Source organism: Beta vulgaris, chromosome 6, assembly GCF_026745355.1.
Source record: "Beta vulgaris subsp. vulgaris cultivar EL10 chromosome 6, EL10.2, whole genome shotgun sequence".
Classification (NCBI taxonomy): Eukaryota; Viridiplantae; Streptophyta; class Magnoliopsida; order Caryophyllales; family Amaranthaceae; genus Beta; species Beta vulgaris.
The window spans coordinates 62864988-62889597 of record NC_079207.1 but is presented as its reverse complement, the minus strand read 5'-3'; the positions used below and the strand labels follow the sequence as shown (position 1 = coordinate 62889597).

Here is a 24610-nt window from a genome sequence, read left to right as displayed (position 1 = left end):
CGTTTATTTTGGGATTTTTTTTTAGATCTGATTTTGGGTTTAGGTTTTTATTTCGTTTTTTTAGGCTTCCATTTTCGGTTGACTTTTTTGTTCGACTCTTAATTTTCCTTCGTTTTCGTATAATTATCTCCTTCATTTTCTAATTTTCATTTTTTTCGTATATATTGCATTTTTCGTTTACTTAGTGACTGATAATTAGTTTTTTCGAATAATTAGTTTTTAGATCTAATTTTCGTTTTGTATAATGCAATTTTTATATGATTAATTCGTATATTGTAATATTCTTTCAATTAGTTTTTAGATCTAATTTTTGTCGTTTATTTTGATTTATTTTCGTATAGTTTGTGACTAGATAATTATTGTTGTTTATTTTGGGATTTAGTTCTTAATTTTCATATAGTCTCAATTTTTCGGTATTTTTAGGTTTGTAATTTTCTGTATATATGTTAAATTTTTATTTTTGTGTATTTGTGTAATTTTCCTTATTTATCTTAATCATGAATTTATGTTTAGTTTATATAAAGAAATTCTTATTTATATGTATTTTGTATAATTTTCTTTTTTTGAATAATGTATTATTGTTGGTATATATATATTTTGGTAACACTGAGACTTGAGAGAGGAATCTTAGCGCCAAAATTACGCTTGAGAGAGCGAATGTTAAAGTTCCAGACCTTCCGCTTCAGGTCTGCAACTTTTTTAACCATTACATTCTATATTCTGAGGCAGTTCTTATATAAAACCGCATCAGTATGTAGATTTAGTGATACGGTTTTATGTTAAAACCACATCAGTTAATATGATTATCTTATGCGATTTTAAGTAAAACCGCATCAGAAAATGTTTATAAGCTGCTGCGTACCCACCTGATGCGGACCAAAACCGCATCAGAAATGCTAGTTTTGACCGCATCAGGTGAGGTTTTTTCCACTTGTGAAAATTTAGCTGAAGTAATACTACTTTCATTCTTTTTCTATTACAACAATGTGTTTGGACACAATTATTAAGGATTTGGAACAAATGAGTAGTTTAGCATAAATGTAACTCTTTAATTAATTAGAGTATGAGAGAAATCATCTTTAGAAAATAAAAGCAATTTTATAAGCTAAGGCAAAGTGAATAATTAATGATGGTTTTAATAAGATAAAGTAAGGACAATATTGTCAATTAAAGTTGTTTTATATCAAAATTGAAATTATTGCAATAGATGTGAAACTACCCAAAATAGTAACTATTATATGGAAAGAACGGAGGAAGTATATTGTAACCTCGTCTCATGTACGAATCTATAATATGTAACCTTGTCTCATGTCCTTTAGTGCTTAATCATTTAATACTACCATACATCATCTATTCTAAAATAAGTAAGATGTTGATGGAGACTATGGAATTGAAGAAAGCAAAGAGATAGAAAAAAAATGTGACCTATATATGTGCATAAAGAGTCGGTCTTATAAGAGACCATCTAATTTTAATTTAAAATTAGGCATTCTTTTTTTGGTAAGATGAAGGGGATCGATTTAATTGAGGGGGGATATGGGAAATTATTCAAATGAGTCCTATGAGGTTTGATCCCTATACCTCAAGGATAACAGATGAGAAGGGATACCACTACTCCACCACCTCAACCTCAATTAGGCAACTATTCAAGTTCAATATTAAGAAGAGAACATACCGCTTTTTGAACACAATGAATAGTTTAAGCTGTGTCGATTAACAAAAGTAAAATTAGCTTGCAACAAGATTTGAACCCTTGACCTCTTGCTATTATAACATGACACAATTACCATCTCAACTAACTTTTAATCATGCATTAAAAGTCCATATTATTATATTTGTATTTTTTAAATGCGGTTTTTTCACCAAATACCCCTGACAAATCAAGAAATTCACAGTATACCCTCAATGTTTCAACAATTCACCATATACCCCTGACAATTCATTTTTGAGCACCAAATACCCTTTTTTTAACCGCCGTTAACCCACCGTTAGATTTATTTACGATTTTACCATCATTAAGCCCTAATCCTAATTTGACCTAACCCTAACCCTAATTCTAACCCTAAACCCTCCCCCTTACCCTAACCTTACCTCTTGGCAGCCCCCCACCCCACCCCCACCCCCTCCCCTCCACCCACCCCAGCCACTACCCCCACCCCACCCCCTCCCCTCCCCCACCGCCGATGTGCGTGCCGACCTCCCCCACCCCGACCGCCCCTACGCGTGCCGACCTCCCCCACCCCCACCGCCATTGTGTGTGCCAGCGTCTCCCACCCCCACTGATGCTGCCCGTGCCGGCCTCCCCACCCCCTGCGCGTCCGTTCACCGCCGACCACCTCTTACCCCTTCCCCGTCGATTTTCCAACCCAGACCTTTCGAATTCCCCACCCTACCCCTCCCCCTTGAATGCCAAACCAGTCGATTTTCCAGCCCCAACCACTCGATTTTCCAGTCCCAACCAGTCAATTTCTAGGCTCGGTTTTACACATTGACCCGCGAAAATGGCAAATGGTGGTTTAATTGGTGGAGATTGTGGTTTAATTGGGGAGGGAGTGGTGGTGCGGTGGGACAAGCTGGGAAAACAGAGGAGAGAGAGAAAGATTGCGAAACAGAGGATTGGTGGAGATGGTGGTCTGGGCTAGCACGGGAATGGCTGGGGGAGCAGCGATGGATGGGAGGGGAGGGGAGGGGTGGGGAGAGCGACTGGGAGGGGAGGGAGGGTGTGGGGGGAGCGACAAGGAGGGGAGGGGAGGGGTGGGGGGAGCAGCAGCGGAGGGGAGGGGAGGGGGTGGAGGCCTGGACTGGGGTGGAGGGGAAGGGGAGGGGGTGGGGGTGGGGGCTGCCATGGTGTTAGGGTTAGGGGTGGGTTAGGGTTAGGGTTAGGGTTATGGTTATGGTTTATGTTTAAAGTTAGAGTTAGAGTTAGGGTTAGATTAGAATTAGGGTTTATGGTTAATAATGGCAAAATGGTAAATAAAGCTAACGGTGAGCTAACGGTGAGCTAACGGTGAGTTAACGGAAGTTAGGAAAAGGGTATCTGGTGCACGTTTTCGAAAACTCAAGGGTATACGGTGCATTTCTGAAACATTGAGGGTATATGGTGAATTTCTTGATTTGTCGGGGGTATTTGGTGAAATAACCGTTTTAAATGTTGAGTTTTCCTTAATACTACCTCCGTTTCTTTTTAATTGTTACACTTACACTTTTCACGCATGCCGATGCACTACTTTGAGCCTTTATATCTCTAATTTTGTATTTGTAAAAATATAAAAACTACATATTAATAAAATACATACTAATACGAATCTAACAAGATCCCACATGACTATGTTTTTATTCACGTATAAATCACAAACGAGGGTCAAAGTGCAATTTGTGAATAGTGTAAAATGTCAAAGTGTAACAATTAAAAAGAAACGGAGGTAGTATATTTTAGTGGGAATGGAAAAAAAATGCATATCAAGTTTGAAAACACAATACCAATCCAGGGCAACGTCCGGGCCCAAATACTAGTGGTTTATAAAATTTGTGAAAATATGAAGATTAAGGTTTGTTGACATTAGTGGATACAAGATTAGGGCACCCGTGGCACGTGCATCCACTTAGTTCCAACTTTAAGTTTTGAAAAACCCATTCACTCTTTTTTTCTATATTTAACAATCAAAATAATTCTTTTTTTTTTTTTTACTATAGTGCACTCACTTATAAATTTGCTAGAGTGGCCTCTATTTCACTACAACAAACAGCTTCAAGGAGGGCAATTAAAATTGCCCTCTTTGATATAAAATTTGCCTTCATAAGTTACAAGGGTAATTTTAAAATTGCCCTTCCGTTGCCCTTGTAGTCCCGTTGTATTAGGTCTCAAAGGCAAATCTCATATTTTTGCCCTCTTAGATCCAATAAAAAAAGGGCAAAAAATTTTGCCCTCTTTGCTTCATCAACCAAGGCAAATGAAGTTGCCCTCTACGATCATCAGAAAGGGCAATACTTTTGCCCTCTTTGCTCAAAAACAAGGAAGACAAATACAATTGTCTTATTTGATCTACAACAAGCAGGGCAAAAATAAGATATTACCCTCTTTGTACTTTGTCAAGCAGGGGCAAAAATAAGATATTGCCCTCTTTTTACTTTGTTAAGAAAAGCAATCATGAAGTATTGCCCCGCTAGTCATCATCTAAAAACCATTATGCATCGAAGGTCAATCTAATATAAGTTGAGAGATAAATCTTGTACATTCTACATAACACCACGGTAATACCAAGGGGAAAAATATTACTTTATTGATTTACTAAAATTTTAACAAAATCCTCAACAGCTATGGTAGCCTCCTACTATACTGGCTTACAAAAAATTTAACGAAATCATATTCACATAATGTTTACTTGACATTTGTCCACAAAAGTTTTGATTCTACCTCAGCACTCTCTTCAAAGGTTTGCTCACTCCCACCCTTAAAAACAACACAATCAGGCTCACTTGAAGTGAAAACCATAACTAGCCATGTTGACCATGATCAGTCGTATTTAAGCCAACTTTTTCGAAAGGACCAACAGCAGGTTTGGCACCAATACCAATAACTATCTGCATAAAGTGAAAAAAGTTCGGTTAAATTCAGCCATAAACTTGCTCTACATGCAAGAATCACAATTTAGAACCAAATCGTTGGCTTATTATTATGCAAAGGGAACAAACCCGGAGATTATAGGAAAGAAAAACTCACAACATCTGCTTCTATGGTAGAGCCATTTTCAAGTTTCACTGCAGCCACTCTTCCATCAGAACCAGCTTCTAGGTTTTTAATCATATTACCCTATTACATTTACAAATCACTAGGTGTTATAGTCAATTGAAATGCATGTAAAATTAAACCTAGATTATAACTAAAACAACCATAATAGAAATGATTTAGATATGATGGGAGATAGACATATTGCCAACCTAGCTTCACAAATTTCACACCACTTTGCTCATACAGCTCTTCGTACTTCTTAGCTAGTGAAGGAGTAAATAATCTTTGCAAAAGATGGTCTTCAGGGAATATGATCTACTTCAACCAAGAATTGGTAAGAGATATCAGAATTACATCATAGATACAGAAAATGAAATTTGCACACCCATACGCACACACAACCACCAACACCACCATCCTCCACACACACACACATATGAGGGGAGATAGAGAAATTGCCAGCCTTCACAAATTTGATACCACTTCCCTTGTACACGCACATACATGATGCGAGTATTTAATTAACTGTTAGAAGAACAAATGTTTTGGCTTATTAATCCTTCAAAAGAAATCAGGCCCATTTTACAAAATATTCCTCTATATCTAAATCAGGAATCATAAAGCTTATATTAAAGCTAGCAATGCAAATAGTTATCTATGACTATTACAAACAGTAATGCGTAAATATATTTGAGAATGGAGGAAGACATGAAGTATTTAGTAATACTGGTGTAGATGGTGTGTCATGATAATACTCCCTCCGTCCCATTTTATTTGCTACATTTTGCCATTTAGGTGTGTCCCAATTTATTTGCAACATTTGCCAAACTTTCTACAAATGACAATAAAACAAACTTTAATAAACTTCAGCCCAAAACTACATTAAGAACAATTCCAAAGCAGTACGATATAAAACAATAAGATGACATAAAATATGTAGGAAGTCAAAGCTGAACCTTGTGCATAGCTTATCTCTGTTAAATGTTAATATTGTTATTGAAATTCAAACATACAATTCAGTCCTACAGCCGACTTTTTCTTTTTGATTTCGCCATTGCCAATATAAATATATAATATTATGTCCTGGTAAAAAGCTACAGTAATAGCTTTTGCTAGGGTTTGGCAATACCCTAATACCCATCATTTTTACTTGAACAACAAAAAGAACGCATTTAATTTGTTTTCAATAACTTCATTTGCTTTTATGGGAGCTTGTCGAATTATGCTAGTCTAGTAGTCTGAGATATAAATGATGCATGAGACACAAAACTGCATCTAGCTCTTTGGGGAATCATGTAGTTATTTTCCTTTTCTAATATGAGTTGAGGGCGTTGATATATTAAAGTATAACATATAGCCACCTGCAATCATAACTAGTCCACCTGCAACAAAATGTAGTCGTGTCCGTACCGTAGTATCAAGATTCCATCCCACAGCTGCTGCAGCAACTTCCATGCCAATATAGCCACCGCCTACCACCAGTCCACCACCACCTTCTTTGCTTTCTTCTGCAAATCGGAAGCACACTGTCTTCAATCTTCAAGCACAGATACATCACAATTCAAATAATAGAGGTGCTTCATAACTCATATTATCCTGACTACATATATATATGGTTAATAGTAGCATTGCCAAAAGCGATATATAGAATAGACTAGAAAAATGCTAAGATGAAGACAGGGCTTAACATTAGTATAAACTGAGAAGGGACAGATCCAAACTCAATAATGTCCATAAGCATCAACAATCTTGTTAAAAATATATCACTAGATGAAGAAACAAAACAGGCATGTCAAGCAATTACACCGAACAACAGAGTTACCAATGTGAATAATTTTGATTCAATCATAGGCGTCATCCTTGCATCTAGGGATGGCAATTCAGTCCGAATCCGACCCCAGTCCGCTCCGATCCGAAAGAAAAAATCCGAATTGACTCCGACAAAAAAGTAATCCGACTTCGACTCCGTTTAAAAAATCCGACTCCGAGTCGAAGGAGGGTCGGAGTCGGATCTCATAAAATAATCCGACATGCGAATCCGACTCCGACTTTGAGTCAATCAATCCTTTTTTCTTATTTATGTAATGTATTATTTATGTATAATCTGACTTCAACTTTCAGCCAATTGTATTATATAGGTTTTTCCCATAGAAAAAATGATTGTTAAAAATAATAATAATAATTAGATTATTTGTACCATATAAGATTTCCATATGATAATTAGAATAAATTATAATGATTAAATTATTGTATTATAGAAGACTATTTTATTATAAAAAATTGGAAGAAAAATAAGTTGGATCAGGTTCGGAGTCGGATGTTCGGATTTTAAGTCGGATGTCCGAATTTTAAGTCGGGTCGGATCTCGGAGTCGGATGTTCGGATTTCAAGTCGGGTCGGATTCGGATTTTCAAAGTCGAATGTCGGACTCGGGCTCGGATTTAAAATCCGACTTTCTGTAGGGTCGGAGTCGGATTATGCATAATCCGGTCCAAGTCCGACCCGTTGCCATTCCTACTTGCATCTCCACATTAAAGCATTTAGCATAGATTGATGATGTGACAAGATAATGTGACAAGATAAATCGCCATAAATCATGAAAATTCTGCAAATCATAACATAAAACATCAATTAATTGCATAAACTTAGCAATACTATTCTACAAACACAAAATCATAGTTTACACTTTACATTATCCGATTAAACAAAATCGTATTAGTAAAAATACGAATTGTGTTAGCAATTGCGAAAAAAACGAATTCTATTATCAACTATGCTTTGCGAAAATCACGAATATTGTAAGCAATCGCTAGAATCATGAATACAGTAAGCAATCGTGAAAATCACGAATTACCTCAGCAAAATTTTCTAAGAGATTGAAAGAAATTGAATGAATCTAGAAGAAATCGAATTTTTTTTGAAGAAATTGAATGAATATGGATGGAATTCGACGACTGAGAGACTGTTCAATCGCATAAACAAATTGCAGAAACAAGAATCTATAACAAGTCGAAGATGTTTAATCGCATACAGTAGAGAACCCTAAAAAACTAAAATGATATGAATATTGAAATAACGAATAATTGAAAACAAAAAATTCACCTCAGATGTACGAACTGATGAAATCGATTGAAGCGAACTCCATCGACTGCATTTAGATTGAACAAAAGTTGATTGAGAGATTGAAAAGAGAGAGAAATTGAATTAAAAGTTGATTGAGAGATTGAAAAGAGAGAGAAAATCTGAAATTATTGGAAGTAATGAACATGCATGTAAGAGCTAAAAATCCGTGATTGTATTGATCTCTTTTTAGGGGATAATGGAGAAAGTATTAAAGCAAGTATGGTAAAGCTCTCACATGGCCTTTTTTTTTTTTTTTCCTTCCTTAACCAAGGAGGACAAATTCAGTATTTTGCCCTCTTAACTAATTTTCAAATAGGGCAAAGTTAGATAAATTGCTTTTTTAAATATTTTTCAAAGAGGGCCAAATTTTTTAATTGTCTTTTAAATGTTTTCTAAGATATCAAACAAATAAATTGTCTTATTAGGTGTCTCTAAAAGGGTAAACTTATGAAGTTGCTTTATTAAGTAGTATTAAAGAGGGCAAACTTAATGTTGACTTTTTAGAAGGTATCAAATAGGGCAAAATGATAAAATTGTCTTCTTATTAATTTTCAAAGAGGGGGAATTTTATTTGCCTTTTTTGATACTATTAGACAAGGCAAGTAATTATTTGCCCTCTTTGATCAATAAATATTGCCCTATTTGAAATAATTTCTTGTAGTGATTTGTGAAGCATAAATATGAGAAATATGCGTGTATATATGGTGAGGATTGTGCTCAATTGATAGAGTATAAAACTATTCTTGAGACTTCAATCATTAGTTTAAGTTTTTGGTTGAGTTGGTCCTTTGACATTGCTGAATTTGTTAGAGAAAATCTCGCTCCAACTCCTTCTTTGTGGCCATGATTTATTCAACCTATTGCACGCACCGGGAAAACAATTTTGCATCTAATAACAGAAAATCTTTTTCACAAAAAATTCTCAATAACTAGATTTATTAATCATACCATATAATATAAATCAAAGTTTCGAAAATAAAATATCTTGACTAAATTAAATAATTAATATTTCTCCGCAAGATATATAAAAATTCATTTGACAATATTTTAAAATTTTATTTTATTTTCAAAATAAAAACTATACAAGACCTAATTATTTGGCATCATCAAAACAATCTAAAATTAAAACATATAAGCAGAATTTGGCCTTTGATCCATTCTGAGCTTCGTGAACAACGCTTGCAATTAATACAAAAACAAGCAAAACAAACAAAATCTCAACATGAACATATGAAGCATGCAAGTAAACTGTCATTTTGTTCGGAAAGTTACAAATGCCTTACTCGTCCCTCTCATCTACCTACGTAGGTGTAATTGGTGCGCCTGTTTTTTTTTATTCAAACTGGTACATCTTACAAAGGCCTAAAGAAGGTTCAGTTCAAGTTATTTATGCAAGTTTAGCATTTGAGATTTACACGCTTCTGCTTGAGGGGGTGACGGGGTATTGGATTATCTTTGTAATTTATCACTGTGATACCTTATCTTAATTAGCTAGGTAAGTTGGTATTGTTGTATTATGAAACTTCCTAGTGGCTTTTGGTGTCCTTGTTCTCCAAGAACATGGTTTCTCTTATGTATAAATGCGTGATGTAAAAAATTTATATAGATCTGGTCCACACTAAATTAGTGTAGACCTAAGCTAATACATGTAATTGTTTCGTGATTAATATGACAAGAAGGTCGAGAGAGATTTATTAGGTGTTGAGATGTAGTCTAGTATGACATACCAGTATTTGTGTGCACATATTAGACAAAATCTGTAGTGAAGATGGAATAAGAGAATAGTAGAAAAACGTCAAAATCAAACAAGTAAAAAGAGGGTGGAATTTTCATTTTTTGCTTCTTTTAATAGTATGTATGAACTCACTTACTACTTATCGATAAGAATAGAGGTGAGTTTTACATACATTTCACAGATATCTTAGGAAGTAGGAAGTTATCGTAACATGTAAGAGAATACAAAATCAAGAATGAAAGAAGGAGAATGTTTAGGAAGATTCGGTGGGAAGAATTTCCCTAAGTATCGAATATTAATAACAGTTTTTTCCCTAGAAACAAATACATTAAGAGTTGTGATCTGGCAGCTTTTGCATAAATTCTAAAAACAATAAGTGGCATTTAAACGCGAGTCTCTGTCATCTCTTCTTCTGGTGATGATTTTCCTTTGCTACTTCTCTCATTTCTACTACCTTCAGCAAATTTCATGCTTACATGATGTAGTCCAAGCTCCTGCTCCTTGGCATCCCATTCCCTCAAGTAGTAGTCTTCTTCTGTAACATGTTTTTTAGGACCCCAAAACATACCTCCCCATTGTGGGAAGTATATGGAAGTTATGCCAAAACTACATGCTATTATCATGTAACCCATGTACTGTATTCCCTTTTCCGTTGTGAATTGAGATCCTCTGAAGAATATCACTTGAGTTATGACTGCACCCACGTTACCACCGGCTCCAGTCATACCGGAAACCACTCCCAAAGATCTGTAACAAATGATGATAGACATTAGAATTCAAGAATGTAAATATATATAGTTTTTTTCTATGGCGTCTCTATGTTTGAAAAAAATCTAAACTATACTTGCATCTTTTTCAAAGTATCAACAATATAATATTCATGTGGTTCTTAAAAGTGTTTGAAGATGCCATTACGATTTGCTTTACACTAATAGATTGATTCATGTATATTGTAATCTCATTTAAGAAACACACAAAGGTACTAATGAACCTGAGATATATAAACAAAACTAGATTTGAGATTGAGATATAGAAGTATCTCAAAAGCATTACCTTCTAGAGACAAACGGAACAACCCCGAATGTCAGGCCTTCAGCAGCTTGCACAAACACAGAGAAGATAATCATAACTGCAATTGACCCGCTCAAAGTGTTCATAAGTCCCATACCAATGCACAGTACACCACTTAAGGCCTGCACAACCCACCAGCTCCACAATCTTCCTCTCATTCCAAACTTTTTAGCCATAAAATCTGACAGGCCCCCACCTATAGGCCTTGAGAAAAGATTGACCATTCCAAAACTAGCTCCAACAATTCCTGAAATATAGAGGTTCAGATTAAACCTGTCATAGAAGTAGTAGGCAACGATGTTGTTTACTGCTAGCTCGACTCCAAAACAGAATCCGTAGCCCAGAGCAGTGATCCAGCTTCGATAATTGGTGACTCCATGGTATAAAACCTTAGAGGCATTGTCCTTATGCATGTCACCAGACTTCTGTAGCTCGTGAAAATTTCCATCAGGTAGGTCTTGGCCGAAAAGCATTACTGCAAATGCTGAGCCCATCTGGAATAAAGCAGGGATGAAAAATGAAATCCGCCAGGCTGAGAATGGTGTCGACCCTGTCTTAAGTACAACGCTATACACGAGTGGCATGACGAGCTGGGCTACACCTCCTCCTAGGTTTCCCCAACCAGCTGCTTGCCCATTAGCTTGACCCACAACTGTTGGAGAAAACATGGAGCTCATCCAGTACTGAGTTGAGACAAAAGTGGCTAAAGCAAAGCCTGTGAAAAACCGCATTAGAAAGTAACCCGTGGGTGTGTCTGCCACAGCAGACAGGTAAACTGCTGGTGCAGTAAGGAGTGTGAGGGTTGCAGAGGCCAATCGAGGACCAACTAAGTCACAGGCGGCACCCATGGCAACACGAGCAAAGATTGCCCCTGACACGGATCCGATTCCGGAATTACCAATGTCATTTGCAGTCAGATTAAGGTTATCACGAATGATAGGAAGGAGGGGTGGAGCAGCAAAAGTGGACAAAAAGCACGAGAAAAATTGTATCCAGCATAGATGAAATGCTCGCATATGAGGCTTTGCTACTGAAAACAGTGGAAAGGTTATGGATTTATTCTCTGAATCAACTGGAAGAGCAAACTTTTTTGGTATCGGATCACTCACTGCCTTCATTGCTTCCATGACTCGTAACTTTGTTTTTATGTTTTGGTTAGTTTATTTTGATGTGCTATTATTCTACCATGCGTTCTAAGCTTATATAGTGCAAACTTATTGCCTCTTTCTTGGACTGAAAAACTAACCTCTCATTTGCATACTTCGTCTTTTTAGATTATTCTGATGACATGGTGAATCGTAAGTATGATATAGTTTGCAAATTTTGGTATTATAATTATGTATGCATGGCGTACTTGCCCTTTGATAAATGAATTAAATAAGCTGGCTACCCTTTGCGTTTGATCTAAACTCGCAATCTAACTTCCATGCTTTTGACATTTTCTGTTTGTGACTTGGTGGATCGTATATGCTCTTTGCATATATAGCGAAGTAGGTGGAAATTGACTTCGTGTACCTTTTAGAATATTCATGGTATCAACTATCGAGTATATATCTTGACTTTGTTCGTGGTACGTTGTTCTTTGGCAAGTGCATATGTGTATGTGACTATGCTTAGCTTCTCGCAACTAGCTCTAGATACAACAATTTTCTTTATGGCCCAACAAGGCAACAATGACATATATATTAAAAATGTATGTGATTGCCTCTCGTTAACTTGTTAGAATTGCGTGAAAATAAGTATATCATTGGAAAAAGAACAAGAAAAAAAGTATATCATCGTACAGTAGACTTGGTCACCCACAATATGAAACATTATTGTATGGTTGTACCCAACTTTTCTTAAATCAGCAACACCTCTAGGAATAATGGAACATTATTGTACATTATAAGTTTTAATGATATCATGTTTCTAACACATGTATACTCAAATAGTGGTGTTCCTACACAATATCTCTTCATTATATGTTTTCTACGAAAAAAAATATCTGGTACTTTACCTGAAAGATAAAATATTGTAACTCAATTTATAGCGGAAGCACTTCAAATATGATATCTGTTTTTTTTTTCGAAAGTATGATTTGTTATGTATAAATGTGAGCAGACTTCCAACCTAGATTTTTACGAGAAGAGACAAACCTCCTAGCTAGGAATGACTACCTTTTCTCGGGAAAGATACAAAATACAAATACTTCTAGATTATATATTGTTGGATTAGTCTCAAAATTGGTATAGATTGTTTAAACCTAGATTGTCTCAAAACGTGGCGTGTATAGATTGTTTAAACCTAGATTGTCTCAAAACGTGGCGTGTATAGATTGTTTAAAACAATATATATGAAAGTATTAGCTTTAAACAACCAAAAATACTGATATCTGAGTAGTGCAGAATTTCCAACATTGCATGTATTTAAAACTGAGTTACGTGCTATGAAATATAAACAATAATCGTAGTTGAGATAATTAATATGAAATGAGACATCTTCAACAAGAAAAAGGCTACATACCAATTTAAAATAGAACGAAGAGAGTAAATAATTTATGTTATTTATTATCACACAACTATGACGTTAATATAATTTTATCGCATTAAAAAAAACGTACATCGATCGTACCGGCTTCAAAATCTAGTTTAGCGTTATTTGGGATATCACCATATGGAAAATTACATGGGACGAAATTGCAATTAACATTATATTAACGATTTTTGCACAAACCTTCCATGTTATAAATGCATACACACACACACATTGGAAGCTGAGTTCTTAGCTCGTTCTATTTAAAAACACTTGCATTTGAAGTCCATTTAGGAATATATCACATAAATAATATATTAATATTGACATCTTTTACTACCAATGTCGGTTCAATTCAATATTATTGAGGTATTGAATCAAAAATTTAAGTGCTGGGTTACGACTGCATACTATCTCAGGAATGTTTATACTTTCACAAAAGTGTACAACATTTTTAATTAGTGTAACAAAGGATAATTTCTACTACTGTTCTTTTTCTTCTTTAACTTCTGCTGCTGCATGCAAACTTCAAGCTTGCTTGGTGATGTCCGTGTTGCTGCTCCTTCAAATCCCATTCGTTGGAATAGTATTCCTCTTCTGTAAAATTGTCTTGAGAATCACAAAGCATACCTCCCCATTGTGGGAAGTATATGAGAGCTATTGGAAGGGTGCATGCTACAATCATAACACCCATGTAAGTTATTCCCCTTTCTATTGTGTATTGAGAACCTTTGAAAAAAATCAATTGAGTAATGACCGCACCAACATTTCCACCTGCTCCAGTCATGCCAGAAATCACGCCCAAAGCTCTAAAAAGAACGAGACACAAAAAGTTCAGCTAAGTAAGAGCTTTTCCCAATATGGTAGTCCTAATTATCTATACTAATATATTAAAAGGCGTTCCTAAACACGGAACGATGCCACGTGGCGTCTTTGGTTGGAAAATTTTATGCTATGTAATCCACATACACTAAAAAAAATAGAAAATGCATTATGTAAGATTCGTTCCCGAGATCACAAGCACATATACTAATGTCTTAAACCACAAAAACAAGTGATACTAGATGTTAATATTTCAAAATAAAATATTAATAAATGAAAGATATAATTACCTGGGGCGTAGCCCGGGCCTAAAAACTAGTTGATTATTTCAAAATATTCCCAACTATATAATTACCTTTTGCTTAAAAGCTACTTCCTCACTTTAGAAATAGTTGAATCATTTCATGTTTTCATGTTTGTCAATGCATTATTTCAAATACTAATATATCTAATTATCAATAAGTAAAAATTATAAAAAGTTTGATATTAAAATAATATACATTGAGACGAATCTAATAAAATCTGATCATATGATTATGTTTCTTCCTAAAATATAAATTACCGAAGACGTTCAAAGTGCAAAATTTGAATAGTAAATACTATATAAATGGTGCAACTATTTTCATTCTAGATGAAGGAAGTATGTTTGAAGTTCAAATCTTATCCTTACCTGTTCAACAAACTATATCTTTGTCCTATCCTTATTCGACCTACTAAGCTAATTATTTAAGATTAACCTATCATTTTTGAGAAGGCATTCAATAGGCCGTAGTGGATATTATTATCAAGAGAGTGACTATAGTTTGGATTGTAACTTTTCCAAAGACAAATGCTTTTGCAAGTTTAAATTAGTCCGACCCTCTTTTGGCTAAACGCTAGTGTTTTTGTTATATGCAGATATTGATTTTAACTACTTTCATTCTTTTTCAATTACAACATTTTGACTTTTTCGTAGTTCATAAATCACCCTTCGATCTTCTATTATGATTTATATACAAGAAAAAACATAATCATGTAAGATCTTATTTGATTCATCTTAATGCGTATTTTCTAAATATTTCATTTGTATAATTTCTATAGAACTAAAGATATTAATCGCAAAAATCATATCTCGGTGGAAACTTAAATGTTACAATTAAAAGAGAATGCATGAAAGTAATTTATTTTACCAAAACAGTAAAAAATATGTCAAAGTTGTACCTTCTGGAGACAAAAGGAACGACCCCAAATGCAAGTCCACAAGCTGCTTGAACAAACACAGAGAAGACGAGCATGACTACAATGGATCCACTTAAAGAGTTCATCAGTCCTAGAACGATGCATAACACACCAGCTATAGTCTGGATAATCCACCATCCCCAAAGTCTTCCCCTCATCCCAAACTTTTTTGCTAGTAAATCTGACACCATTCCACCTCCTGGCCTGGCAAAAACATTCGACAGTCCGAAACTGGCTGCTATAATTCCTGCTGTGTGGAGGTTAAGATCAAACCGATCATAGAAGTACTGAGCAATGATGTTATCTACAGTTAGCTCCACACCAAAACAGTACCCATAGCATAGAGCAGTAATCCATCCCCTGTAATTTGTAAGGCCATGATATATAACCTTGGAAAAGCTATCCTTGTACTTGTCACCTGATTTGTGCAGCTGCTGGAAATTTCCGTCTGGCATATCTTGGCCGAAAAGCATCACTGCAAAGGCCAAAACAGTCTGTAAAGCAGCAGGAATGAAGAATGCTATTCTCCATGCTGTAAACTTTGTTGGTCCCATTCTAAGTATGAGAGTATACACAAGAGGCATGATCATTTGGGTTGCTCCACCTCCGAGGTTACCCCACCCAGCCGCAACACCATTGGCTCGACCAACTACTGGTGGAGAAAACATGGAGCTCATCCAGAATTGTGTTGACACAAAAGTAGCCAAAGAAAAGCCTGTGAAAAACCGGGCTAGCAAGAAGGCTGTGGGTGAGTCTACTATGGCAGAGAGGTAAACGGCAGGTGCAGTAAGGAGTGTAAGGGATGCAGAGGCAACTCGAGGCCCAACTAAATCGCATGCGGTACCCATGGCTAAACGAGCAAACACGGACCCAGAGACAGATGCAATCCCTGCATTACCGATGTCAGAGACAGTAAGGTTGAGGTTGTCACGGATGATCGGAAGAAGGGGTGGAGCAGCAAATGTGGATATGAAACAGGCAAAGAATTGGAGCCAAGATAGGTAAAATGCCCGCATATGAGGCTTTGCCACTGAAAACAGTGGAAAGATTGTGGCCTTATTTTCTGCATCTACAGGAAGACTGAACTTCTTTGAATCAAGCTCTTCCATATCTATTGATGCTTCACTCTTTTTCGTATAGTTAACCTAAAAAAATTGCTAATAGATATATACTTACTTCTCCCCAGAATGTAATCTGATTTGCTAATCCACGAACTACTATCTGAAACATGTAAGATGGTAAAGTTTTATACTTTCAGACGAGTTTAACAAAAAAAAAAGAACTAGGTAAACGAACTACGTGAATATGAGAAGAGGAAAGAATATTCCAGTTCAATCGAGACTTTAGTCTTATACTGTGACTCTTGAACTGACTTAGGGAGATCCTATAGTGTAATTTTTCTTGCTGGCTGAGCTGCTTCTTGAGGACTTCTAAGGTGTTTAGTTGACTAGCTGGTAGAGTAGGTGGAAGTTTTACTTGAGATAGTTAAAAACGTTAAGAGAATGTGAATCCTACGTTAGAGTTCATCATATTCAATATGAAAATCCACAAGAATCCAGGGAATTAATCATCTTTATATCATCTATTGGGTTTGGAGATTGATACATTTATCTTTTTTTTTTTCGGTGAAATAAGGCATAGCAAAATAGCAAATAGTTTAAGAGTTATTACAATCCGAGAGGTATGCGTTCATGCAAAAATTAGGGGGGGTGGGGAACCTCCTAGTTACATTCATGCAGTCCTCTATCTTCCTAGCCTCCTTGGCTAACACGTCTGCCACCATGTTCCTGTTCCAACTTAAGTGGACAATGTCAATCTTGGTGAAGCGCCGGCACAACTCCCTGCAATCATTTACTATGTTAAAACAATGGTTGTGTGTAGACCCATCCTCTAAAATGCTCTGCGTCGCCTGTAGACAATCAGTATACAAAATACAGTTGAGAATATTATGTTCCCTCGCAACTCGAAGGCCTTCCCTAATCCCAAGCAGTTCGGCAGTCAAAGAGTTCACAGCATATGTCATTTTGCAGAAACCAAGAACCCATCTACCCTGTTGATCTCTTATCATGCCCCCAATCCCACCGGGTCCGAGATATAAGTAAAGGAGGCGTCAGTATAAATCCTATGGATGGGGTCCCTTAGTTCCGGTACCACACTTTGTCTTGGGTTTTGAAGAGAGGGTGAGGGTGGTGTTTCAGGTTGTTTTGAGTTAACAGTAATAAACTCGGTCGTCTGTTTGAACACTAAGCGGATGAGTACAGTGTCTTGGATTCTCGGCTTGCCCTCGAATACCACAAGGTTACGGGCCTTCCATAATTCATGGCATATCCAAGGAAATAGGTCCTTCCAGTGTAGGCCCCTAACTAACATGTTGCAAAGGAGGTTTCGTTCAATCCAATTGGGAAGCGTTCCATTTAGTAGGCTCGGATCTGGGGAGAGTTCGAGCCAAACTTTCATGGAGGGAGGACAATCTCTCAGGATGTGAATAGTGTCTTCCTTAACGTACCCACGGCACGGGCAGGAAGGGGTTGGAACAATTTTCCGAACCCATAAGAGGTTTTTGTGAGGGAGGCGGTCTCGCCAAGCAAGCCACAGGAAGAACTTGATCTTAGGGGGTATAAAGGCCTTCCAAACTAAGCTCATGTTAGCTTCAAGAGGGGGTGGGGGAGGGATGCTTTCCTCCAGGGAAGAACTTGATACATTTATCCACACTAGATATTATCTTTATATCATCCTTCAAACACTCTCTCTCATCTCTTCTATTTCCTTCATTGAAGGACTACAAGATTTCTCAACAAGTTCACATTTTTCAAAGATTTCAAGTTTTTTTACCATCTCGTTATATTACGTGAAAACGCGAATGGAATTAAAAAAATTCGAATAAAACCGATAGAATCTCTTGAACCTGGCGCTTCAAAAAACTTAGCACGGGAGCAATTATTTTTTTGTTTCAGTCCCTATTTTGGTCGATTTTATTTAGCTTTATTAGAACATCTCAGAGTAGAGTAAAACTTATCAGAAATCGACTTAAAAATGCTGAAAAAGTGCCCAGGCGCCTATTTTAGGTGTCTGTACCTGTAGTTGGGTGCCTAACCACTTTTTCGGCATTTTTAAGTGATTATACTCCATTTGTTTTATCAAATGAATTATAAAATTTCATTAATATTAATTATGCAATAATGTGGCTGGAAAAGTTGCACGTAATGTGAACGAAAAGGTTGTCGGAGGAGTGGCGGCGTGGTGAAGCCATTCAACCTCCTTCAATGTGTGATGAAAGAGAGACCGGAAAATTAACCGGAAAAATGATCGGAAAAAGATCGGGGGATTCCTTGAATGATGAGAGAGTGTGAGGAAGTATGAGAGTGGAAGAGTGAAAGAGAATGAGAATGTATGTGTCATAAAGATTACAATCCTTTATATAGAGAAACATAACCTAAATTTAACCTAACACAACTTAACCTAATGGGCTATGACCCAATACTCCTAACAGTATGAGAATGGAAGACTAAGAGAAAGTGGAGGAATGTATATGAGTATAAATATATAAGAATTATGTATACAATGAGTTAGCAACCCAGTATTTTTAGGGCAAGTTTTGTATTTTCTTGTTAGATTTTTTTTATTGGGAAATTAAGTCAGCCCAAGGGATAACCCCTACCAGGCTACTAGCCTTGTAGGAACTATAAGCACATTGGTTGATAATGCATGCAAAGCATGCTAAGGAAATACTCCAGCATAATGCTGGGGGTAAGGATCGAACCTCTGACCTCAAAAATCAGAGGGGAGTGCTCTACCACATGAGCTAGCTCCTCATCCTTTTCTTGTTAGATTTTTTTATCGTTACATTTTGATATTTTGTAGCCATAAAGTATTTATAATCTTAATTAATACTTTTAGGGATTTATTATTGATTAAATTATGATACTTCTTCCGTGTTAAATTACCCTTGTATATCTCAAAATTCGACTTTTTACATTTATCTCTCCGTCAAAGTTTTTCCACTCACATTGTTTTTCTATCTGTTACTAAAAAGATCCCTCTTATCCAATGGCATAAATTACCCTCCCCATATACACTCTCTCTCCTCAAATGGGGCTCCCCATGAGTGGGGTTGGTTCCCCATTTAATGAGGATGCTCAAGTTTTAGGGGAGGTGCCCAAATGAAGAAAAGGTGGTGGGGTATATAATAAATAGATAAAATATTGGTGGGGTATGGGAAAGTAGGAGAGAGAAAAGGTGGTGGAGTATAGGAAATAAGAGAGAGAAGATAAATGGGGAGGTAGATGAGTGGAGGTATGTGTTTCAAATTTGAGTAAGGTAAAATGGGGAGGTAGTGAAAAATGAGGTGGACAAATAAGGTGAGGAGAGAGAAAAAATGGGGTGCCCCATGGATGGAGGTGCTCTTATACACGCCTTGTTATGGAACAATATTTTTGCTATCTTTGCATAGATTTATCAATTTAAATTACTTTTTAATATTCTATTACTAAAGGGTAACATACCGGATGTATTATTGCTCCTATAGAACTTATGGGGTGCTAAAAACAAAGCTCCGAGTCTAAGAGCATTCATTGTTTCTGCACTGGAAAGTCTGGAATAAACTTCTTGGAAACTAGCAAATTGGTATTCTAAATTATTTTGAACCTTTTTTTTTTCCTCAACTTCTCTTGACTTTCTTCTAAGCAGCAGGTGATAGCCGAGTAGTATTGGCATCACTTCCGATCCCACAAGTCAAGTGATCGAGTTTTACCCCTTATAAAGAAAAATTCCCAATTTTCCCTCTTCCTTACAAGAGACTTCATCCTACCTTTAAAAAAAACATAGAAAAAAAATTATGACGCAAACTACTTTTTGATTTTTTGCGAACATTTCTTAATAATTTTTGGAGGACCAAATTTAATGACTTTTGTAATACTATGTTAGAATTTTTTCCTTGAATAATGCTAAAAAGGGGATTAATTCCCAAAATGTGCTAGAAAATTTTTTATTTCCCTGCGTACCGTCCACGTAGGACGGCACGCGAAAAAAAAATTTTTTTTTGTTTTAACGGAGGTAAACCGCTACTCGGAGTAGCGGTTTACTTCAAACAAAACCGCTACTCCGAGTAGCGGTTCATTCACCTAAACCGCTACTCAGAGTAGCGGTTTTAATGAGTGAACCGCTACTCCGAGTAGCGGTTTCCTCCCTCGGGTAAACCGCTACTCCAGGTAGCGGTTCATTCATTAAAACCGCTACTCTGAGTAGCGGTTTTGTACCCACTACATAACTCAATCAATTGTTTCCCACATAACTGGCCAACTGCCAGAACGCCAAAAAAATTCCACCAATCCCAAACAACATCCAACCTGCAATTCCAAACAATTATCCAACCTCCAATTTCAACATTATCCAACCTGCAATTCCAGCAATTCCAAACAATTATCCAACCTCCAATTTCAACATTATCCAACCTGCAAATCCAGCATCAAATTCCATTCAACAACACCAAATATAAGCCACACATTGATCACTCATCACCAACTCATACACATTCAAATGTATGTAAAAAAAGTTTAGTTACAAGTTAGAGTGAGAAAATAATGTTAACTAACTACATAAACACTAAATGAAACTTCTAAAACCCTCTCTTCTTCTTTTGTGAAGGTGTAGATGAGCTAGGTGTGGTTTCATGAGTCTCTGCAATGGCATCAAGAGAAGGGGGAGTAGTGTCAGAACGTCGTCGATAGGCCCTCTGAGTGACTGGAGGTGAAAGCAAAGCTGATGTGGTAGATATATGGGCAGCAGACGTAGAAGATGTAGAAGTCGATGTATATCCAGCAGAAGTAGGCACGCCCTGTACGATGTGGCCATGTCCAGCTCGGCCAACAGCATCAACACACAGTCCCCTCATAGTCTGCAATGTCTGCGCATACAAGTCACGCACCATATCTGGAGGCAATGACTCAGAAGCCTCTAGCACAGTACCGCACCTATGAGCAATATCAGATAAAGTATGTGCCTGAATAGAAAGAAAAAAATACATATTATATAGTTGTATAAATAAATAAAAATGCAACTAAAAATAAGTTAACTTACCAATACTATATCTGCAGACGCAGGCTGATAATGTGTAGAAGGTGGTCGCCTCGATGGATTCGTCAGGCGTAACCTCGTGATGCGACGAAACCATATCATATACTCGTCAAAGGCAGGAGTACGACCACTAAAAGGAGTGCCCTGAACTATGTGTCCCTCGCGCTCATCCCAATGTGCAATGTAAGGTCGATGTCTGAGCGGATAGTTCTTGTTCTTCGACCTCCGATCTATGGCATGAAGGGTTGTGCTCGTATCAAAAGGTGCGGGAATCGTCTGCTCGAATCCAAACTGGCGCATAACTCGACCAGGGAAATGGAACTCTACAATGTCGAAACAGATAAGTGGGGCCATGGTGCGCCATACATGTCGATCAGCTCGACATATAGCAGGTAACAACGCCAGTCTCGCATCAGTATATGGCTGCCAAGTCATCTACAAAAAATAGAATCTTACAAATATTAGGCAAAAGAAGAGTCTACCAATGTATAAAAGTTAGGGAAGTACGACCCTATGTACCTGCTCGTCCGTCTGATGGTCAAGTGCATCCCTGTAGTAAGGAAGCCCACCTGCTGTGTGGGACCTAGTGATGTGTACTCGAAGCCAACTGAAAAGAAATATACGTTATTATCCATGAGAAAAATGAATCTAAAAAATGTCAACAAATGTGAGACATTGAATATTACCTGACAGCTAAGGGGTCAATCCCCGGAACATGCTGGGAGCCTAAAATAGGAACAGCCTCGTCAAACTGTGGAGGTGGGTCCCGCACCCTCGAAATCCGAGGTCTGCCAATGTGTATGTGCTCCCATGCCCAAATCTGTAACAACAACACAGGGCCACCTAACTCCCTCGCACCCCTATGTGATGCCCGACATAGCTGCCGATACAGGTATGCAAGGGTCGCACTACCCCAACTATATGTCCCTGCTACGTCGAGATCAGCTAAAAGCGGGAGATAAAGAAGCTGGACTGCATCTCCACTCTTGTCGGCAAAAAGAATGGAGCCCATCAATGCAAGAATGTAAGCCCGGGCAAATCGCTGGACAGTCACCTCATCAGCATCATTCGGCAACAAGAAAAAATGTTGCCGAAGCCATGTCAATCTCAAAGACGAACCCTATTCAGAATCTCTTGAAACATCATACCGGAATTGATGAACAAAAACTTTTTCCTTCCACCTCTATATACAATATCAACATCATTTTGAGATAATTCACCATTCCAATAAAGGTATAGAGGATATTTAGGTTGTTCCATATTCTACATACAAAAAACATAATGTTTAATTAAGTTATTCTTATTCTACATATTCAAACAATATCAACACTATTTTTCACCATACTAGTAGTATTTACAACATAAACACAACAATTCATGCAAAATCAACCATCACAAAATGCTCAAATTCATTTTTAACCAACCAACAACTAAATTATACTAATCAAACAACTAAACAATATGCTAATAACCTTCGAATTATACTAATCACCTTCCAATTATACTAACCTTCCAATTGATACAAAATAAACCATCACAATATCCTAAATTTTTAATCATCAACAACTAAATTATACTAATCAAACTAAACAATTTCCATCTAACAAATATGGCATGCTACACAAATTAAATTAAAAAAAAACAAAAAAAAAAACACAAAATATACTCACAAAGATCGCTGTGGTCGGAAGAGAGAGAGGGAGAAGTGACGGATTGTGAGGTGCCGCTGTCGTCGGAAGAGAGAGACCAAGAAGTGACGGACTCCGGTCGCCGGCGGTGATGATGTAATGCAGCGTCGTCGGAAGAGAGAGAGAGGGAGAAGTGATTGTGAGAGAAAAAAAATTTCGAGCACCTGTAGATTGGGAAATTGGGGGATTTAGGTCTGAATTGGGGATTTTTATAAACCGCTACTCGGAGTAGCGGTTTTCTTTATAGAACCGCTACTCCGAGTAGCGGTTTACAACGGGTCCAAAAATCTTGTAAACCGCTACTCAGAGTAGCGGTTCATTAAATAAAACCGCTACTCAGAGTAGCGGTTGATTTTAAATATAACCGCTACTCTGAGTAGCGTTTGTTTGATGCATTAACCGCTACTCTGAGTAGCGGTTTTATTGCAGTTTTAAAAAAAAAAAATTTTTTCGCGTGCCGTCCTACGTGGACGGTACGCAGGGAAATAAAATTTTTTCTCACACATTTTGGGAATTAATCCCCTTTTTGGCATTATTCAAGGAAAAAATTCTACTATGTTATATCGATGAAAAAAACTTATATATACATCATCTCAAAAGTAAAACATTATAATTTATATGTACGTGGTAGCCTATTAATGGATTCTCTGCATGCTGCCAAATGCAAATATCTTTCACTCACTTTTTTTTTTTTTTTTTGTGTCCAAATGAAGTGATGCAACTTAAAAACAGAGCAGTATTGAATAGAGCAACTGACATCACTATGAGTCCAATAAAAAAAATCAATATGAGATGTTTGAGGTACATAACAAATATCCCTAAAACCTAGTAGTAGTAAATCCAATTCAAAAGTAATGAGAATGTTACTATATTACTAGGTAAAAATTGAAATGTTTAAAAAGTTCTAAAATTGGTCACCTATTCAAGATATTATACTACATTTTTAAGATATTAGCAAAAACTCACACATGCTTTTTTTTTATGGGTAGATTCATATGCAGAAAATGCGTGTTTCAAGTTATAAAAACATGTACAATAATAGTCATATATAGTACGTTAGTTAACATTAAATTTTAAAAAATAAAAAATAAATAGAGTGCATTGAAGGAATTTTAGTTGAATATCATACTCCTAAAGAGTTAGCTTATTTAGTAGAGATAATAGAAAAAAATAAATAAAGATTTTAGTTTAATTTGGTGATTTATCATCATTTTTTTGTTGTTGTTGCAAGGTTTTAGTTTGACTTTAACCAAAAATAAATAAATAAAGGTTCTAGTTTGGTGATTGTCCGGTAAAATTAGGATCCGATTTCTAATGAAAATGAAATATTGCTAATTTGGTTCAAGTTAATCTATTATACTACTGCAACTATTACAAAATGTGATGATTAATGATTATTTTTAAAATAATATAAAATCTAATCGACATATTTAGTAAATAAAATGATCATGAGATATTGCCAATGCCAACAACTAGTTATTTGGTACAAATGGAAATCGGGTAACCTACTTCAAAATTCAAATGTATGGTACAAATAGTAGCAAAACTACTCATTTCAGAACAAAAAATGCTAACTAGAGACAGGTTCCCTGGTGAACCAACTAAAGGAATTGGTAATGAGGCTCACACAAGTGGATT

The 24610-nt window shown here is 36.5% G+C and overlaps 3 protein-coding genes and 1 long non-coding RNA gene across 6 annotated transcripts; all 4 read right to left on the bottom strand.

Annotated features, from left to right (window-relative positions):
* Window positions 1-4240: 4240 nt before the first annotated feature.
* On the bottom strand, window positions 4241-8208 carry LOC104906523 (uncharacterized). Of its 3 annotated transcripts, XR_008969895.1 has the most exons (6): window positions 7832-8208; window positions 6552-7334; window positions 6140-6237; window positions 4939-5044; window positions 4721-4810; window positions 4241-4581 (listed from the first exon to the last, which is right to left on the bottom strand). It is a non-coding gene; the product is annotated as an uncharacterized LOC104906523 (long non-coding RNA). The 3 variants fall into 3 exon arrangements; XR_007275248.2 differs by lacking the exon at window positions 6552-7334 and having other exon boundaries at window positions 4244-4581; window positions 6140-6266; window positions 7832-8201; XR_007275249.2 differs by lacking the exon at window positions 6552-7334 and having other exon boundaries at window positions 4244-4581; window positions 7832-8198.
* Window positions 8209-9823: 1615 nt separating this feature from the next.
* Window positions 9824-11805, bottom strand: LOC104908469 (high affinity nitrate transporter 2.5-like). The gene is made up of 2 exons (XM_010697587.3): window positions 10641-11805; window positions 9824-10334 (listed from the first exon to the last, which is right to left on the bottom strand). The coding sequence occupies exons 1-2, from the start codon at window positions 11783-11785 to the stop codon at window positions 9971-9973; spliced, it is 1509 nt and encodes a 502-aa protein (XP_010695889.2). The 5' UTR covers window positions 11786-11805; the 3' UTR covers window positions 9824-9970.
* Window positions 11806-13530: 1725 nt separating this feature from the next.
* LOC104908449 (high affinity nitrate transporter 2.5-like) lies at window positions 13531-16720 on the bottom strand. Its single transcript, XM_010697565.4, has 2 exons — window positions 15195-16720; window positions 13531-13981 (listed from the first exon to the last, which is right to left on the bottom strand). Exons 1-2 carry the CDS (start codon window positions 16319-16321, stop codon window positions 13675-13677), a joined length of 1434 nt encoding a protein of 477 aa, XP_010695867.2. The 5' UTR covers window positions 16322-16720; the 3' UTR covers window positions 13531-13674.
* A 4106-nt stretch (window positions 16721-20826) lies between these two features.
* On the bottom strand, window positions 20827-23543 carry LOC125498969 (serine/threonine-protein phosphatase 7 long form homolog). The gene is made up of 4 exons (XM_048647344.2): window positions 21971-23543; window positions 21804-21891; window positions 21288-21719; window positions 20827-21210 (listed from the first exon to the last, which is right to left on the bottom strand). Exons 1-4 carry the CDS (start codon window positions 22294-22296, stop codon window positions 20827-20829), a joined length of 1230 nt encoding a protein of 409 aa, XP_048503301.1. The 5' UTR covers window positions 22297-23543.
* Between the last annotated feature and the right edge of the window lie 1067 nt (window positions 23544-24610).

Bases quoted from the DNA above. Each gene is read 5' to 3' on its own strand.
- LOC104908469 (XM_010697587.3), bottom strand. From the start codon at position 11,785: ATGGAAGCAATGAAGGCAGTGAGTGATCCGATACCAAAAAAGTTTGCT. The intron at 10,335-10,640 runs GTAATGCTTTTG...CATTTGTTACAG, and splicing joins GTTCCGTTTGTCTCTAGAAG to ATCTTTGGGAGTGGTTTCCG.
- LOC104908449 (XM_010697565.4), bottom strand. From the start codon at position 16,321: ATGGAAGAGCTTGATTCAAAGAAGTTCAGTCTTCCTGTAGATGCAGAA. The intron at 13,982-15,194 runs GTACAACTTTGA...CGTTCTTTTTAG, and splicing joins GTTCCTTTTGTCTCCAGAAG to AGCTTTGGGCGTGATTTCTG.
- LOC125498969 (XM_048647344.2), bottom strand. From the start codon at position 22,296: ATGGGCTCCATTCTTTTTGCCGACAAGAGTGGAGATGCAGTCCAGCTT. The intron at 21,892-21,970 runs GTAATATTCAAT...ATTTCTTTTCAG, and splicing joins ATTGACCCCTTAGCTGTCAG to TTGGCTTCGAGTACACATCA. The intron at 21,211-21,287 runs GTAAGTTAACTT...CTTTCTATTCAG, and splicing joins CGTCTGCAGATATAGTATTG to GCACATACTTTATCTGATAT.